Below are 18,881 nucleotides of genomic sequence, written 5' to 3'. Positions count from 1 at the left end.
ACTGTAACTTACCAGTGGAAGAAAAAAAGATACGAAGAAATCATAATTAACTCGTGGTGGAAAAAAACAAGATGAAAAGTACACAAAAATGAATTAAGAGCGCTGTCACTCGATCACGCAAGGAGAAAGGAACATGGGCATTGAGTTACTCCTTAATGACTAAGCGAATAGCAGCACGGCGCATCAAGCTACATGTACAGTAGTCCTAAGAGTTAAGACTGAGAGTGGGTAAAAAAGAAGGGAATAAAAGGGAAATAGATTTGAAAGGTTGTGGATGAAGATGAGCGTTCCTCTTGTCTCGAGCGTGGGACAAAAACAAAAAGATATTACTCCCCATGAGGAATCGAACCTCAAATCTTCGGATTTCGCGCTCCGATGCTCTACCACTAAGTCAGACACTCCACGATGTGCTACGCCGTTACGAGGTCCTTATGCAGCACTCGTCACCTGCATGCAGCTACGATGAGAAACGTCGAAAGTGTCCCATGTGAAAACAGAGTAAGACAAAGACAAGACGAATACAAATATTTCTATCACTTTGCCGAGCTCAAAATTTACCATCTCTCTTATTTGAAAGGTTGTTCGATGTTCTTAGTCAACCCTAGAAAGAGCGATGTGCCGCCCTAACCCATGGCCAAGTTAAGAAAAGTTCATTCACCCAGTTGCCTTGGCTAAGACAGTGAATTGTGAAAAATCAGCCAATGGAACATGCGCTATTATTTTGTGATTTTTTGAGGTGAGCAGAGGAAAGCGCGAGTCGAGCGTGAAGAAAGTGTGCGACGAGCGTGAAGAAAGTGCGAGACGAGCGAGAAGAAAAGCGCGAGACGAGCGAGAAGAGAAGCGCGAGACGAGCACAAAGAAGGCACGGGGGGGCGATCAACACCAAAGCAAGTGGAGGAGCGCGGGAAAAAAAACCTCTACTTGCGGCGGTCTCACCCCGGGCGCTTTTATTCGCTCGCTTTAAAAACTACAAAACGAGAATGGCATCTGTTCCACAGGATAGTTCTGCATCGACTGCACGGAGCCACATCCAGGTGTTTATCAAGACATTAAAGAAGCCTAGACTGTGCTCTGTCCGGTTGCGAAGCATGCATGAAGCGGCTCAAGCTCGAAATAAGAGTACGGGGAAACACGAGACGTGGTGGAGTGTTTCTCCCTCCTTCTTGAGTGCTTTAGCCGCTTCCTAAGTGCTTTACAAAAGAAAGGAGCACAATCGAGGCTTTTATATATATGTCTACCACATATGTTTTACAATAAATAATATACACGAATTTCTACTTTTAAAACAAACTTTATTTTCCACTTTGGATGATGTTGGAGAACACTCGAAAAATGACTGATTCAATTCATTTGTCTCCGGCTCGTGATTTATGTGGTTACTACGACCGGAAACCGATAGAAAGTACGGTCTATCGCTAAAATCTATGTGTCTGTCCTTAATACGATAACCTGTAATAACCAATCAAAATGCGTGTGTAATAGGCCATTTTACAGTTGTACTTCGTTGCCAAGCCCTTGATTTGGAGTGAAGCTAAAGATGACCTTGTTGTGATAGACCAGTATCTAGTTAGCATGATAACATTTGAAAAGCAGCTACGTCTGTATCATAACAAGGTCACTCTTAGCCTCACTCCCGTTCAAAGGTTTGGCAACCAAACCAACAACAGTAAGAGAGCCAGATGTTTCCATAAGGTCGCTTTAGTTTTAGCAATCTGCCATAACAGATGAATTCATATATTACTTTAAAGATTATTTTTTCATTATTACATTTGATTATACATTGTTTTCAATAAGCACCGGGGTGCTAAATGCATCGACACCCAAAAATTGTTTATTTTTCTACACGGTCGCTTCTTTAATCTTTAATCTTTAATAAGTATACTCCTAAGACAGCAAAAAGAACTATACTAGGAGTTTCAAAAAGTTTTAAAAATACTTTCCGCTGAAATTATTTTTAATAGCTCACGAAATTTTGTTATGTGAATCAGTGATGTGCCATTTTGAAGATAAAAAAAGACTACCTACAGTAACTTTCTTCTGAATAACTGTTTAACTCCCATGACTGACCAAGACAAAATTTCTCCTTAAAATATCAATACATGCATGCTCTGCTTCGTATTCCCTCGGCTTTAAAGACCAGTCAATATTTATCGCCTGAGTGCATCGGAGAACTTCGGGGGAAAGCAGTCGTCACCAACAGAGTATAAAAAGGCTCTCTAGAAAATTGACTGTCAGTTGACTACCAATAAGGGGGCGGGGGGGAACACACAGCCAAAAACCCTCCCCCACACCACCCTCCAGGCGATCAATAATGACCAGTCCCTTCAGACCAAATATTTCCTGATTGGTTAAAACCCGTCATGACTAATGAAAACTAAGCAATACTCTCTTTTTTTTATTTTTAACTTCGTACTAGCTTTTTCCATAACTTATCACCTTCTAATGGTTTTATAATATTCGTTTTGAGATTTTTCTTCTTCCCGAGCAAATTGGCTAATTTCTTAGCCAAGAGTTTGACAATTACCATTTACCACTTTAATGTAAAGTGGCTACATTGGCTAGGAGGCCTCTTTCGACCAGATCTGGTCACAATCTGCACAGCAAATGTCACAGAGGAACATGTTTTCGACACAGCTATCTGACCAATCCGATACGCCTCCACAAATGCTCGACCCAAAAAAACACTGGATCCCTCTGCCACCCTAAATATGTTGTAGTGCGCAGGTTCGTCACACTGGCCATCGCTGATTGGACAATGCCAAATGAGAGTAAGGCTCAAGAGGTACCCGTCGTCCGTGGAAATCCATTCGATGTCCTGGTATCTTAGATTCTTTGCTAACGCAATCGGTTGTATGATAACTCGTGGATCAATAATCTGGAGCAAAGTAGAACAGCAGAAGAAAAGGTCAAATCCAGATTCTTCATATTCGTCCGCAGAAAAATTTACTCATGCTAGGTTTGAAGGCTTTCAACTTTAGAGCCATTTTCAGTTGATTGTCGAAAGTCATCCGAGATTGCATTAGTTTTGCTTTATTTCGCTCTGTGATTGGTCCAAAAACTCGCGATACTCTCTCAACCAATCACATGCAAAACACAAATCAACCTCGACTTGGTCATGCACGTTTTCCCGCGCTTTGGGAAGTTTGCTCATTGGTTCTTTACGGGAATTTTGCTTTCTTCTGATTGGCCCTTCTGATCTGGTTTTACGACACTCAATCGAAAGGCGCTCGATTCGAAATCAGTTCGCATTACTTATAACCTATAATTATACTTGGTGTCATACCCAGGGCTCGACAACAATTTTAGTTGTTGGTTGGCTTGTGGAAATCGAAAACCACTAGCCAAAACTGAATTTCTACTAGTCTGTGGCTAGTTGGCCACCGTTAGTGTCCAGCCCTGATACCCATAACAAAACGAGAAATTAGATGCTGACAATCTTAATGGAGCTTTATCAAGGCTATAAAAATTAACATCTTTAACTTACAAAACTTATCAACCTCTTCGTTAAATGTGATGATATCAGCGATTCGTTCTGAGCCTTGAATTTAAAATTCATCTAAAATCGTCCATTTTTTAACATTTTTGAAAACGAAACCTAAAGAATATTTCATAACAATCTTAAAAATAGCCATGGGGAGTTTTTATGCTACGTACTGACAGTGAACTAGCATTTGTAGTAACCAATATCATTTGATCTTTGGAGAATATTTACAAAATCCTCTTAAACAGAGAATGATAGCAAAAAAAGTTATCACATGTTACTTTAATAAAAAATAACAAAAATAGACGGTTAAAACGACAAAAACATAACATACGCGTAGACCAAACGCTTCAAAATTCCCTCCAAGACATATTTTTGCGATCTCCCTTTGTTTAAAACTTTTAAAAAAGATAACCGGCAATAAAAAAAAAAGGAAGTCAATCACCTTAATTTCTCCAACGTGAAGTTTGAATGCTCCTGTAGTTTGCGCACCTAAAATAAATGATAGTACGAATGTTCAGATTGCTGTCTGGGAAAATTACCGTACTAGATCTCTTTTCTTCTCTATGTTGTTATAAGAACTGCGGGTTAAGGAATGAGTATCATAGCGATCTTCGCAGTAATAATAATAATACTAATAATATCAATTTCTATAGCGCATTTCCATGTCGTGTTCTAAAGCGCTTTACAACACTGTGCGGGGGGACTTTTCCAGACTGCCAGCGGCAGTTTACAATTAATGAAGAAGAAATTTTTAAAGATGCCCCCTCCCCCCAATTCCCAGTAAACAGGCCAGACCACATCACAGTAATCTCGTGATGTAGGTTCTTTAACGTCCCCTGCCTAACCAAATTAACTAATTGACAGCTGCAGGAGACGGGACCTCCGGCTTTACGTCCTATCCGAGAAGACGAAGCAATGTGAGTGAAGTGTCTTGCTTAAGGACACAACATCAAGCCCCAGCCAGGACTTGAACCCGAGCCGCCTGACCCAGAGTCCAGCGCACTGACCACTGAATTTTTTTAAGGCCTGTGCGGGATTTGAACTCTTGACATCTTATCGCAGAGGTCATGGATTCAAATCCCGTACAGGCCTGATTTTTTTTTTTTTTTTTTTTTTCAGGCCTTTTTTTTCACTACTGCTCAAGCAGTGTTCATTACTGCGAAGATCGCTTTGATATTCATTTGTTATCTTTGTTGTTATTGTTTCTTAACATGAAAAAGCAGGAGTCACGCACTATGGAATAACCTCGCATTCTTTGATAGAGCTTCCTTTTTGCAAAGTCAGTACACTCTTCTGATGAAGAGGCGTATCAACGCAACATTTTAACTCTTTACAGCCTGACATCTGTATGTATATTCTCCATACTGTTCTCTATACATTTCCTTAGGTGCTGACAAGGAGAATTTGTTCAACAATCAAGAGCTTCTTTAGTCGGTGATCATTTCCTTTATTCTCCTGACCTTAATGTGTGATTCAGGGGTGATTCTGTTAGGAGATATTAGATGCTAGTCACTGTAAGGGGCCAAAGGGTTCAACTCTCATGGACGATCTAGAGATCACTATCAAATTTTTCCTCACTGTGAATATGCGCTCATTAGGGACTTTAAGCAAACCACGACGGCTACGGCAACGAGAACGTGGAAAAACAATAGATCTAATTGGCAGAACAATAGCCAAGCACGTGCGTTCTAAAACTTTGTACATTTCTTAGCCGTCCTTTGCAAAACAACAACGTGAAATCACCAAAATTTGCGTCGTATGCGAAGCGAAACCGCGGCGGCAAATTATTTTAATTTACATTTGGAACTCAACGCTACTTTTATGCGATATGTTGAGTTTGAGGTCTGGCGCCCTACGAGACGGTAAACACATGCAGCCATTTTCGAAATTCTAACTAAAAGTAGAAACTCATTTTTTACACGACGTCTTCCGTGGCGTTGCCGTCCTGACTGCTTAAAGTCCCTATTATTACCAGTTAAGGTGAAGGAACCGATCAGCATAGAAAAATGGCCGTGAACTCTTACAATTTCCTACTGTTGCTATTAAAAGATAATGTTTGCAAGATACTGAGGAGAATCTTTACGTTGAATTTGGAACTTAAAAGATGAAGGGAGTGGGTATCATTAACGCTATTTTGAGTACGCATAAGAACTACAGCTTACAACAAGCGCAGCTCAGATGATAAAATTCCGCAGTCTTACCAGGAGATATAGCACAAATCACTCGAACTTCTTGAACTTTGAGACCCACTAACTCTTTTTCAGCAATCAGGTAATACCTATAGGGACATAAGTTGTATAAAAAAAACAAAAAACATAACTAACATGGCGAATATTAATGAACAGTCGACTGGGAGAGGCTAGGAAACGTTAATGACCTCAAACTACAATGTTCAATAAAACTTGGATAGGAACAAAACCACGACAACTGATCTTCTGCTTTTCCTGACAACAACAGTTGTTCCCAAGTGAACTCCAAGAACAAACAACGCGACTCGAGTTCCAAACAGAAAACAACTCAAAAAATCCAGTACAAGCCGTTTATCACAATACAACCACGTGACAGTAAATAGTTTGTGAATAAATTGAAATCTAATTTCAAAAAAGTGGCAGAAAGCGGTGAGTCAGTCAAAAAGCAGCAATCCCAGATATGGAACTTTTCATAACCGTTAATAATTAAGACTTCAATGAAACTGGACCCTGGTTTCCATCAACAAACCCCTCACCACTTCCAGTACAAACCTTGTGCACCAATCAGAAACGCAGTCAGCTCTGCTTTCATTTAATCCGTGAGCCTGCTGCACTGAGTCATGGAAAGAACCGGTCAGAGGTTGAAACAATCTATAATGCTCCTGACCAATAGGAGACATGAACACTGATGACGTTAACAGCCGGGACTTCGGTACACCATATCGACGAATCAGCTTGTCATTTTGTTCAGTTTCCTCTGAGTTACCAGGATCTGAAAGAAAAAATAGCAAGATGAGCAAACTTTCTCACTACACTATCACACTAACCCCTCCTTGCAGACTTACGTCTGGATTCTTAAGGTGAGCACAGGAACAAGGATAAGGCTAATACAGTAATCTCAACAGGGTCAGACGCGGGAAAACGTGTGCGACCAACTCGCGATAGGTTTTTCATTTTGCACCTGATTGGTTGCCACAGTGACGCGAGTTTTCTAATGACCAATCTCAGAATACTGGATTGTGATCGAAACTTAATTGAATATCATTATTAAGTGAAGATGAATATTTCTCACAACACCTTGATCATCTGGTGAGGTAGGACAGAGAACAATGTAAGTTGGCATTTTGTCTAGATGAAGCTGGAGCGCCACAACCAACGGAACACTTGGACACAACTTGAAAGAGAATGACACCAGAAAAGGTCCTGTTATGGGCAAATCCGTTTTAAACAGCCTAACAAACAAAGAGAGAAAGAAATAGCAAGTTGGATGGACCTTGAAAAGAAACCATAACCGACCTGACGACTAAACTTCTGACTAAAATTTATTTTACTGAACACACCACCCTTTCCACTCAAATGTGACTGAGTGTGCAGATGGTTGGTCGATGGAAGAGCTCCCTAAGCAAACAATCTCTGCCAGTGGAGCTCAAATGAAAACCTAAAAAAAATGCTTCGGAGAAGGGGATAGCTTACAGAAAGAGAAATGAAATCTCAGCGGCTGATCTGCAATTCAATCATCGCAGTATATCTCCTAGTATTTTTGTGTTTAAACAAGGTGAATCAAGGTTCTGATAAAGCTAATCCCTCTTTCTTCTTCTCTTGTACCTAAGACAGTACAATAGGTGTCTGAATGTCCCAATCATGGAGCCACATGACTGAATAGCCAGCTGGGCTGCTGACAATGTTTGACTCTTGTTTGTTTAACAATTAAGAGCTTCTTCAATTGGTGACCATTTCCTTTATCCTCATGTCTTTAAAGTTTGATTTAGGTGTGATATTGTGAGGAGAAATAAAATGCCAGTCACTATTAAAGTTTAGAGAGTTTAGGCCATTTAATATCTGTCTTGCCGCCGTCTAGGTATAATTTAAGGTGCAACGATGACTCCGCAGCTTTATTAACTTTCCCGAAAATAATATCCAAGAAGACCCTGGCAGATAGATCGTTTAGTTGTGCCGCCCCTAGACTTTGGAATCTGCTTCCTACCACAATAAGATCTATTTCCAGTTTAGATATTTTTAAAATTAGACTTAAAACTTTTTTATTTAATAGGGCGTTTAATTAGTTACTATAGTTGTTATGATTAAATTGCATTATTGATGAATTATTTTATTTATTTATTTATTTATGGAATTTTAGAAATGTAATTTTGAACTTCTATTTATTTTTGATTTAATATTTATTGTAAGGCGCAGTTGAATATTTTTATAGAAACTGCACGGTATAAATTTAAATTTAATAATAATAATCATAATAATAAAGAGCTCAACAACAATGAACCATCAGAGCCTCACCTCACAACACCCTTAGACATGGCCTGTGAGGAGTTGACACACCCACTGATCACCTGACAGCCTCCACCGTTATATGCCTCATCCAGGGTGAACTCTACAGAGCTGATTACCAAGCCCTCTTTATCACCCAGATTGAAGAATGTATTGTTGAATGAGAGCTGGTATTGCTGTGCACTAAGATTGGTCCAAGGTGTGGAAAGGACAGTCTAATTCAGAAAAAGACATCAGTAGTGAAACCAATAAGCAAATTATAATTAAAGTGAATGTTGTGATGTACATATATCTTATTAACCAAGTGCAAGTACTGGGAGAATATCAGCCCGAGGTCTTGACAGTATGGACCGAGCACAGCGAGGTCCGTACAAAAAAGACCGAGGGTCGATATTCTTCCAGTACAGTCCCGAGCAAGCTTGGTTGATAAGAGATTTATTCTACGACTGAAGTTCAAAGGGACACAAGCGTGATATCATTCGCGACCATTCGGGACAATGCCCAGTCCAATACTGAGAGAATATTGACCAGCAGTAGAGCATTTTGATTGGTTGACTTTAGTTATTGGCCCTCTGACTGCCCGAGTCGTGTAATAAAACACCTATAATGCTGCCATACTTGACTAAGCTATTTCACTTCACTTCTGAGGTGTGCAAGAAACTATTGCACAACCTCAGACACTATAATTGTAACTTGTTGGGAAGATCCTTTGCTTATTGCATGGTAACAGCACACGTGTATGCTCAGTTTTTGACTAATAAACAACTAGTGATCATCACCTTTCCATCAATGCTAGCAGTCTTTCCATAACCACGGCAAATGGATGTTACAAGGGGCAACTTTACTATAGAGGTGCGTACAGTGCAATAGGGAGCCAAAAGATTCCAAAACCTGCCATTTAATAGTACAAACAATAAACAGATGCTACAAATTACTCAGAGACTTGGAACCACAAACATATCAAAACTTATAAGGGGTTAAAATGAGTAACAACTGCCACAAGGCTCATAAAATACTGCCTTGTATCTATTTTATTTAAAAGGAAAGTAAACAAACTACATTAGGCTTACAACAAAGACTTCATTCTGTCTCAATATGCTTTCCTTTGAGAAGGAAAACTGGTACTCAAATGTTGTAAATTAAGCTCTATTGTGAAGGATCTCCACCCACACGCTCACAAGTCACATTATCTTAAAAAAAAAAAATTGTCAAATACTTGTAAAAAATAGTTGGTGGCTGGTACTAAACTCCATTTGGTCTCAGGCCAAGAGACTCATCAGATATCTTTTGGAATTTTCCAGCAAAGACATTGAGCATCCCACCCATGGTTTTGACCAAGTATAGTAAAGCAGGTTTAATTTAAACTCACTCTTGACCCTTTACACCCTAACATCAGTATGCCTATTCTCCATACTGTTCTCTATACATTTCCTAATGTGCTGACAAGGAGAATTTGTTTACAATCAAGAGCTTCTTTAGTTGTTGATCATTTTCTTTACTCTCATGACCTTACTGTATGATTCAGGGGTGATATTGTACGGATAAATTAGATGCTAGTCACTTTTAGGGGTTCCAGGATTTAAGGTGACAAACCCTTACTTGTCATTATTTACAGTGAAATGTTCACTCCCGTGTTTCTCCATAACCCATCCTGGAGCAAACAGTGCTGCAGATAACTTCTCCTCTCTAACCACTTTAAAAGCCTAAAGAAAATGAAGAACAGTTTTATTTAAATTCAAAGAATTTGGTTACATCTTTATTGAATATAGTGTAGAACAGTTTTGATATAGGTGAGAAAAACATGTTTCAAAAATTATCAAATAGCTCTTGGCCTTCCTACACAATCATATGGTTGTTCTCAAAAGTAATTTTGCCACCATTGTTAAGGCCTGCCTATAATACCTTCACCATTTTGTAAACACTGCACAACATTTCTTTCGCAAATGTAGAATGAATGCTTGTAGCAATTTGCAATGCATCCAAAAGATTTTTATCAATTGAAACACTTTTTGAACATGATTGAGTTTAAATTCTCATAAAAATTTAAATAAAATCCTCAAAAAATGGTAGTGATTGTCAATAACCCTTAATTTGTACATTTTAACTTGCTAAATATGTGTACTTCGCCTGTGGCAAACAGTTACCTAACAGTTACAGATCTGAATTAAAATTAGTGACCCCGTGGTCTGGTAACTAGTGCACAGGACTCAGAATCCCAAGCTCTGGCTCAACCCCAGCCCAGGTTACAGCAAAGTATTGTATTTCAAGAGTAAAATGGGTCCAAGCAAACTCTCAAGAAAACCTGACAAATGCTAGGAGGTTACTTTAGATTGACTTGAATGAAACCACAAAAATAACAGAACTACCAGCCACTTGGTACCACAGAGACTGGGAATATGCACTGACTATTATGAAACACTTACAGGTAAGTCCAAAAATTTAGCTTTACATGATTTTAAAGTCTAGTGAGACTATCATTTGGCCCCGGCTGGACCAATACTCATGGTCTTAAAATAACTGAGGAGAATTTGCTACCTTTCTATAATAACAAGAAATGGATAGATATTCTAGTCTTCTCGGATAAGGACGAATAAACCGTAGGCCCCGTCTCCTGCAGGGTTAGGGGTAGGAGACGTTAATTTCCCACTCATGAAATTACTGTGAGGTGGATGTCCTCCCCTGGGATGGGATGGGTGGGTTTACTGGGCCTGCAGTAATTGGCACAAGCTGTTGCGGTGTCCCTGCCTGTCAGCGAATCTAATAAATTAAGAAAATTAAATTAAATCATTAGTCCAATGTTAGACATACCACTTTAGAGTTATAACCACCACCCCCATAACAGCCACGCCCAAAAACATCCACCCCAACATAGACATCAGTTTGACGTGCTCGTCCAGCAGCAGCAGCTGATCTCATCAAGTGAGCCTCTGACCAGTTGTAGTTCAAAAATATTCCATCGCATGCATCAAAAAAAACTCTGCAGGGATAGAAAAATGACAGAAATAAATCACCTAATTCAATCTACTCAGTTGACTTAAAAAAAAATTATGTACATTTTAATCATTATAATTATGATAATGACAGTAACCACGACAATGACAGTGACACTGAAAATGATAAATACCTCTTACTAACCAAGTTCAAGGTCTGCATTGTAAGGTACAGAACAAGTTTTTTTGGCTTGGATTTATGGCCCACACACAAAACTAGCAGATCATCAAAGAGAGTGGAAAAAGAGAGGTCCCTAACTTACAGTATTTATTCTATGTCTGGGTTCAGATGCAGGGAGAGGATTTCACTTCAACCAAACTTTTGAATTTACTGAGCCTTACACTAAAAAACAACCTGCTAAATTGACCAGTCATAACCCAAGTACTTACTGAGAGATATAATAATTATGGTAAATATTATGTTAATAATTGACCTAAGGTGTGGATCATCATTTGGTTTTTTCAAGTGGAGCTCTAGTAAAACTGCATTTCTCTTTAGTAGACATGGTTCAAACAAGATTTTATAGGAAAAATCCATTACCTGAGGAGGGAATTCCACATTAAATTGCACACCAAAACCAATATTGCACAAATCGTGAAGCAATGAGTGCCATATTGGTTTTCAAGTGCAATCTAACATGGAATTTATAAGTCAATTAATGGATTTTCCTTGAATCATATGACTGAATCAAAACAAGAAGAAAAGAGAACAGCATTACTTATAGTACTGTTGTTATGTATACATGGATGCAAAACAATATCACTTCAACTTGCAATTCCACGCTAAATACTTCACTTCATTAACCAATCAAAATACAAGGTTTTATTCAGTGATGCAATTCTAACAGAAATATCACTTGTTTTAAACACTCGGAGCTGTCAACAAGAGGTTTTATTCAGCCAAAACCGTCCACTAGTCTACCATCTGAAGCTTGCTATCTTTGCTTCATAGAAGAAATGTGAACAGCAGCCATTTCTCACCATCAAGAAGAATTGAAGGCCCAATTTAACAGTAACAGGTATGGAAGAGTGAATTGTTACCATCTTCAAAGGTGGGACATTTTTACTGAATAGTTTCCAATCTTACATGTAATCTGACAAAAAAAACTGGCCTCCACAATAGCTTGGCCATCTTTTATTTGCCTTCTACTTTCAGACTTTTTGACAGTCCTGAACACTGGAGTATAATCAAAATTAGTTCTTTTTCAATGTACATGTATTCTGGCAACAAAAATATAAAGAGTTCTTAAAATATCTTCATAGATTGTCATTTTAAACTCTAAAATAATTATCATTATGATGAAATGAGCTGTTAACATAACATTTCTTTAATATAATGTATTATTATATGGCTGTGTCTCACAAGGACTGGGAACTACCTAATTCACAAATTTGATTGGCTGAAATCAATATTAAAAGGGTCTAGATTTTCCCATCTAGACCGGCATCTAGACCGGTTTAGAAAAGAAAAGGTACAAAGAATTTAAAAAATTGGCATAGAAGACACAGCCATATAATAAACATCTTATTAACCGAGCTAGGTTGGTCTGTATGAGAGAATCTTGATCTCAATTGCTGGTACAAACCTCACTGTGTTCAGTCTGTACTGGTAACCTCGGTCAAGATTCTCCCATACAGACCTCCCGCTCGGTTAATAAGAACTAAGTAAAATCTATTTAACGCTAAAAACGCAGTCAATAAACTATGTTTACCGGTTTTTAGCATTCAGCTCATTTTGCCAACTAAGGTCTCCTTTGTAAGTTACACTGTCATACCAGATGACAAGGGAATTAGGGATGCTTTGATGCATCTTTGTAGTCAAGCTCTTCACAAATTCTTCAAGATTGTTGATCTGGACTGGCTGCAAGAAAAAGAACCAAGAATTGCAGTTCTATTATTATCCCAATAGAACCCCAAAAACAATCTAATTAAAAATTTCAAGTCAGATTGAAGCTAGCTGCGACAAATCAGGACATGAATTAATGACCTATTCTACCCACCATGGTAACCAAAACAATTCAGATAAAGCGCTAACTCTTAAAGTATCAGATCTGGAAACTCTTTACAGTGGTTAAGCTCGAAACATTTCCTAAGTTGATGAAACCAAACTATCCTGTATTACACCCCACCGAGGCAGTACCACTGACCGTTTCTTTATAAACTTACCCCCCTCAATCCGTACAAGTGACTAACATCCAATTTCTCCTTAAAATATCACCCCTGAATCACACATCAAGGGTAGTCAAGAATGAAGTAAATGATCTCCAACTAAAGAAGCTAATGATTGTTAAACAAATTCTACTTGTCAGCTCCTTAAGAAATGTATAAAGAACAGCATGGAGAATATGCATACTGATGTTAGGCTGTAAATGGGTTGATCATGACCAAAACACTTGAAGCTTAGAGCACAGAGTCAGTGTTTACCTGAATAGGGTTTTCAATGTTTAAAAGCCATCCATCAAATCCATAATACTCAGCTATATCAACAAGTTGATTCACGAGAGCCTCCAATGATGATGTATCCTCCAAAAACTTGCTGCACATAGCCACACCATCAGTGTTCTCTGTGATCAGAGTTCCTAAAATTGGTACCCCATGGGTGTGGGCAGCATTGGTCCAACACGGGGGTGGTATTGTAACAAAGTGATGACTGAAGTACACAAATACGTCGATAAACTGCCAGTGGTATATCCGATAACAATCGCACGAGGGGTAGCCTTGAACAAACCTGTAGGAATTAATTTTTGTGAAACATCATTTATTACGTTCACCTAGAGGTTTTTGGGTCTAACCCTTTACACCCTAACATTATATACTATTAGGAAAATTCATTACTTGACTTGAGACTTCTGCATTAAATTGCACGCGAAAACCAATATCACATGAATCGTAAAGCAATGAGTGCAATACCAGTTTTCAAGAGCAATTTAACACGGAATTCACGAGTCAAGTAACAGATTTTCCTTGAATCACATAATTTAATAAAAACAAGAAAAAAGAAAGAAAACAGCATTACTTATAGTTGTTATGTACACATGGATGCAAAACAATATCACTTAGTCTTGTTTTGAACTTGCAATTCCATGCTAAATACCTTGCTTCGTTAACCAATCAGAATGCGAGATTTTATTCAAAGATGCGATTCTTGTTCATATTCTCCATACTTTCTCAATACATTTCCTAAGGTGCTGACAAGGAGAATTTGTTTAACAATCCAGAGATTCTTTAGTTAATTATCATTCCCTTTACTTGTGACATCAAAGCTTGATTCAAGAGAAATTAGATGCTAGTCACTTTTAGGGGTCCATGAGTTAAAGAGCAATCCAAGATTGAAAAGCTCTTTTAAGATTTAGTATAGTTTCTATTATTTATTTACATTATCCAAGGGAATATATTTTATGAAGAAATCATGTTTTAACTGGTTGAGCTTCCCTTTTGAAAACTTTCAATAATTACAGTAAATATTATAGCAGAGCACGCAGAGCATAGCCTGATAATTATACAAAATGGTAATAGTGACCCATCAAGCCGAAAAAATTTGGACTTGTGACCATACAGGCATAGGTACAAGGTGCTACTTTTAGCATGTGCAGTCAACTGTACTGTGGGCACACCAATGCCACAGCTTTGTCCAGTAGTCCAGTGGTCAGTGCACTGCGCTCCGAGTCAGACAACTGGGTTCTAATCCTGGCTGGGGCAAGGCCTTGTGCCCTTGAGACATGCAGAAAAAAAAAAAATCCAAGCTCCGCTTTTAGGCTTGGCTAAATCTAGATATTATTTAGTTAGTTATATTTTAATTATATAATTTCTCGGTTATTCATCTTAGATATGATAATTTCCAATATTTTGTGATGTGTTTAGTGGTAGTGAATGTTAGACTATATCTCAATTGTCCCTTAATGTGAAAACTGTAAATATTTTGATTTAATTTACAGGTCAGTCATGAATGAACTAATCACAATTAAGACCAGCACACAAGTGCAAACCTCAACCTTCAAACTAAGTACCATTGCTCTGGATATATCAGCAAAGTTGAAATGGCAAATTGGCCACTGTATTGATTACAAAAGCTGACGTTTCGAGCGTTAGCCCTTCATCGGAGCGAATGTTTCGCTCCGACGAAGGGCTAACGCTCAAAACGTCAGCTTTTGTAATCATTACGGTGGCCAATTTACCATTTCAACTTTGCTGATATATCCAAATTATTTCGTTACTCCCACCGACGCAGCCCCAAACAGTTTCTTTCGAAACTATCAGCCTTTATTCATATGTACCATTGCTGTTTGCCGTACAATCTTCTGATGCCTAATTGGCTTTTCTTTGAAACACAAAGATGACCGTATATATTTATGGTAACCAGGGTTTTATGATTTTTCACAGTATATACTCAGGACCTACGACTTTGGAGAAGTAGTGTGAAAGATCCACAAACCTGTCATAAGTGTACCCTCCTTTCATGTCATGACACACTAAAGTCCGAGGCCTCTTCTCTATCTTTCTGCCCTGTTCACTCAATGGAACCGAGGCTACGTTAAAAAAGTCAAATCCCTGTCTCCAAGACAAGGCCTCGTCTAATGTTTTAAGAGGTCGAGTAACCGGCATACCCGTTTCCGGATCGAAACTGTTGTCGGCGACTTGCCTGCTTCCGCTCATTTTACTTGGTCCGTCAATGAGCTTGGCATACTGCATAGAAGGCTGACGAGCTTCAGAATTTATTTTTGCTTCCGAAACGTCTGGTTCTCTTTCCTCTTCTCTCAGTTCTTCCGGGGAAATACTCTCATCCTTTTCACCGGAATTAGTAGACACATGTATGTCACGAGTTTCGCTTCGGACTCCTTCTTGGTTACCGATAAAATATTTCAAACGCGCCTCTTTTACATTTTCGGAGGCTTGAACCGTTAATTTTTTCTGTGAGTTGATATTCCCTGATCTAAGATACTTCCAGAACGTATAAATTCCGAATAAAACCGCCAGAACTGTCCAAAGCAGTAGCAGTAACATATCTTCCGCCATGTTTTATTTGTTTAGATGCCAAGGCCAACCGGTGGCACTCACTTGCAGCAAAATGCAAGCTCGTCCCCAGGAGGTTTCGGTCAATTTCTAAGATCGGGGGATGGCGCCTGATTGAGTAGAGAAAGTGGATGTTTGTGGACGTGTCATATGTGTGGGATTAGCCCTTAATCCTCTTACCTACCAACCGCGCTCGACTTATAAATATCCTGATGTGATTATGCAACAGTTCAGTTGACCTCAGGCCTTGCTCTTGTAAGCTCCTCTTCCCATTAAACCAAAAGCTTTAAATATATACTTGGCGTCCACTCTTCTTTTCGCCTCCGATAATCGCACAATATGCACGCGCTATTGGCGCGTATTTCGCCGAGTTTTTTGCTTTTTTTTTTAAGGAAAATGTATAACCGATGACTAGTTAATATCTGAACTTTTTCATAATTTTGATTGATTGGTAACGGGACCTCGTGTTGTCCAGTTCTGCATACTAGAAAGTACTAGATTGGACTCACGCTTCGAGGTTGTCCGATTTTGTTAATCACTCATATATGATTACAAACCGAATAGAACTCCATTCAGCCCTATTACCGTTACTTAATTTAAAAAATTCTTATGACGCACATAAGACACAATAACTAAACAATGAGAGTTTTTGTGTTCAAACGAAAACGAACGCACTTTGGTTCACAATGAAGTTTTTTTCTTTATTTTTAACAGCGTGAAGATATCGTTTCTAAGTATAGTCAACTTCGTTACGGAAAAATAGCCATACGACTAGAATATACCACAGTAGAACTTTTGAACGTTGTCTTGACAGGTCATACACACTTTGAGGTTGGTGGTTTAAATGTTGTTCAACTCACGGTCAGTAACCAGCGAGATATTGATTTAATTCTGAGATGGAAAGAAGAAATGCCTATTCTAAGAGTATTTATGCTCCAACAGCAGCATCTCGAATTGCTGATGCAAAAAACAAGCGTGAAACTCGGCTGCTTGTGCAAACCAGTAGAGGATTATCATGCGAAACAGACTGGACATTGAAAAACTTTTTCAGAGAGAAGGCCAAAACTAATGCTTTTTTGCAAAAGATTCACCGAAGAAGCCCGGGAATGCTGGCTTTTCAGCGTAGTGAACATGGAAGGTTTGTACTAAACTGGAGAAATGGTTTGCTACCTAGGGATGAAACGAAAATTCAAGTGAAAACTCGTGGAGGAAAACGCCTCAGTCAGGTCCTTAATCAGAGAGGAGAAACGCAAAAACGGATACAAGAGTATTTAGTGCGAGATTTTCCAGGCAGGACTTCAAAAAATGGGGAAGATAGCTCCGAGTTGAATGGAAAGAATGATGGAGTTGGATTTGAAAAAGGAAAATTGAATTCTGACGCACAACCACCCCAAGCAACCAGTCTAAAACACTCTGAAGACAAAAGTGCTAAAGAAGTCGAGAAAACGAACGTTTCCGTCAAAAATGTTTTTAAGGTTCGCTCTAGAACATCAGGGATATGCTTTTGTCATTGTCATGAATTAAATTTACCACCCATAAACCAGCCTAAAATTGGAAGAAGATTGTCAGACACTGAACTGGAACCGAAGTTCCCATGCCACTTTGAAAAAAGCTGCAACCGAAAACTCAGTATGCCTATTATTGCAAGGCATGGTTGGCTGTCGTGATGAATGAAGCGTGTAAACTTATGACGTCAATGTTCCTCATCCCACTGTGAGGAAAGACATAACAAATAGGGACTAGCGTGGTGAGAAAGGTCTGTGAGTCCAAAAAAGTTCTTCAAAAAGCGCCGATCAATCTTTTCGCCTTTTTAAACCAATCATTTGAATTTTTCAACAAGTTTTGACAGGTCACATATCATTTAGTCGTAATATTTTACGGCCTAAAACAGGTGCAATTGCGAAAATAAACATTATAGACAAAACGATTGACGTACAATGCTTTGTTTCGTTCGAGAAAATTCTGGATGAATTGCTATTTTAAGATTTGCGGTTTTTGGTTAGTTAGAAACATTCCCTTGATTTTAAACTACTCGATCAAACTGTGTGACAGGGATCGATATACAAAGCCATTGTGTATTGGAACATTGTAATTTGAAGAATAGACCGAGAAATCAATGATACTGGTACTGATACTTGGTACTTCTCGTTAATTCGTCCAAGCGAGTTGGTAAAACCCCCCAACAAAGACTTTAGCTAAACGTCTTTGAAGTCTTCGTTTCTCAATATGCTTATCTGATTTGTGGGTGATTATTGATGCTTTAAAAAGTTGATTCAGCATATGGTGTGATTAATCGCCATGCGTTTTTAACTAATCGGCTTCGCTAACCGCAACAAGGTGTGATTCCGGCTTCACAAATTAGCATTAGCTACCTTTAGTTTAATTACAAATTTCAAGTTCAGGCATGTTGTGACCCTTTACCTTTTACTTAAATAATGACGTCAATTCCAGTTGTCAATTGTATTGTAAGACGATCAAGGTTCGACTGAACCACGAGAGCAATTGCACATCTTACATCGTACAGGCCCGCAATACGTCCTACGACGTGATGAATCAAATGTTTTACCTTTTTAACTCCAGAAAAGAGAATTAATTGAAACACAAGGCTTTTAAGAAGTATTCAAAGAACTTAGAGGCGCCGTTATGACAATTCCAGTGATTAAAGACCATGTAATCACTAATTAAAGAGAGACATATCGAAGCTGTGGTAGGGTATACGAAGATCACAGATGATAACATTTCATTACCAAACGCTGATAAAAAAAAATTGAAAATGCATCTCGTATTTGAACTTAAACTTTGTCAAACTTGAAAGCATCGCTAACGCAAATGAATCAATAGTGAATTTTATTTATATTGAGAGAGGACAGACTAAAACGTTCCCCATCGAGTTTTGCACTCGCTGTAAATCTTCGAGTTTAAACT

At 38.6% G+C, this 18,881-nt stretch overlaps 1 protein-coding gene and 1 long non-coding RNA gene across 2 annotated transcripts; one reads left to right on the top strand and one right to left on the bottom strand.

The window, feature by feature from the left end:
- Nucleotides 1–1,271: 1,271 nt before the first annotated feature.
- On the bottom strand, nucleotides 1,272–15,989 carry LOC111323022 (cytosolic endo-beta-N-acetylglucosaminidase). Its single transcript, XM_088736268.1, has 12 exons — nucleotides 15,379–15,989; nucleotides 13,371–13,674; nucleotides 12,659–12,807; nucleotides 10,765–10,933; nucleotides 9,556–9,659; nucleotides 8,736–8,847; nucleotides 7,966–8,171; nucleotides 6,751–6,905; nucleotides 6,226–6,445; nucleotides 5,686–5,762; nucleotides 3,927–3,973; nucleotides 1,272–2,875 (listed from the first exon to the last, which is right to left on the bottom strand). The coding sequence occupies exons 1-12, from the start codon at nucleotides 15,957–15,959 to the stop codon at nucleotides 2,528–2,530; spliced, it is 2,472 nt and encodes an 823-aa protein (XP_088592394.1). The 5' UTR covers nucleotides 15,960–15,989; the 3' UTR covers nucleotides 1,272–2,527.
- Nucleotides 15,990–16,596: 607 nt separating this feature from the next.
- On the top strand, nucleotides 16,597–18,361 carry LOC148722402 (uncharacterized). The gene is made up of 2 exons (XR_015992708.1): nucleotides 16,597–16,787; nucleotides 17,131–18,361. It is a non-coding gene; the product is annotated as an uncharacterized LOC148722402 (long non-coding RNA).
- Nucleotides 18,362–18,881: the final 520 nt, after the last annotated feature.

The sequence above is a fragment of the Stylophora pistillata genome, chromosome 10 (genome assembly GCF_964205215.1).
Source record: "Stylophora pistillata chromosome 10, jaStyPist1.2, whole genome shotgun sequence".
NCBI lineage: Eukaryota > Metazoa > Cnidaria > Anthozoa > Scleractinia > Pocilloporidae > Stylophora > Stylophora pistillata.
This window is presented reverse-complemented; position numbering and strand designations above follow the sequence as displayed.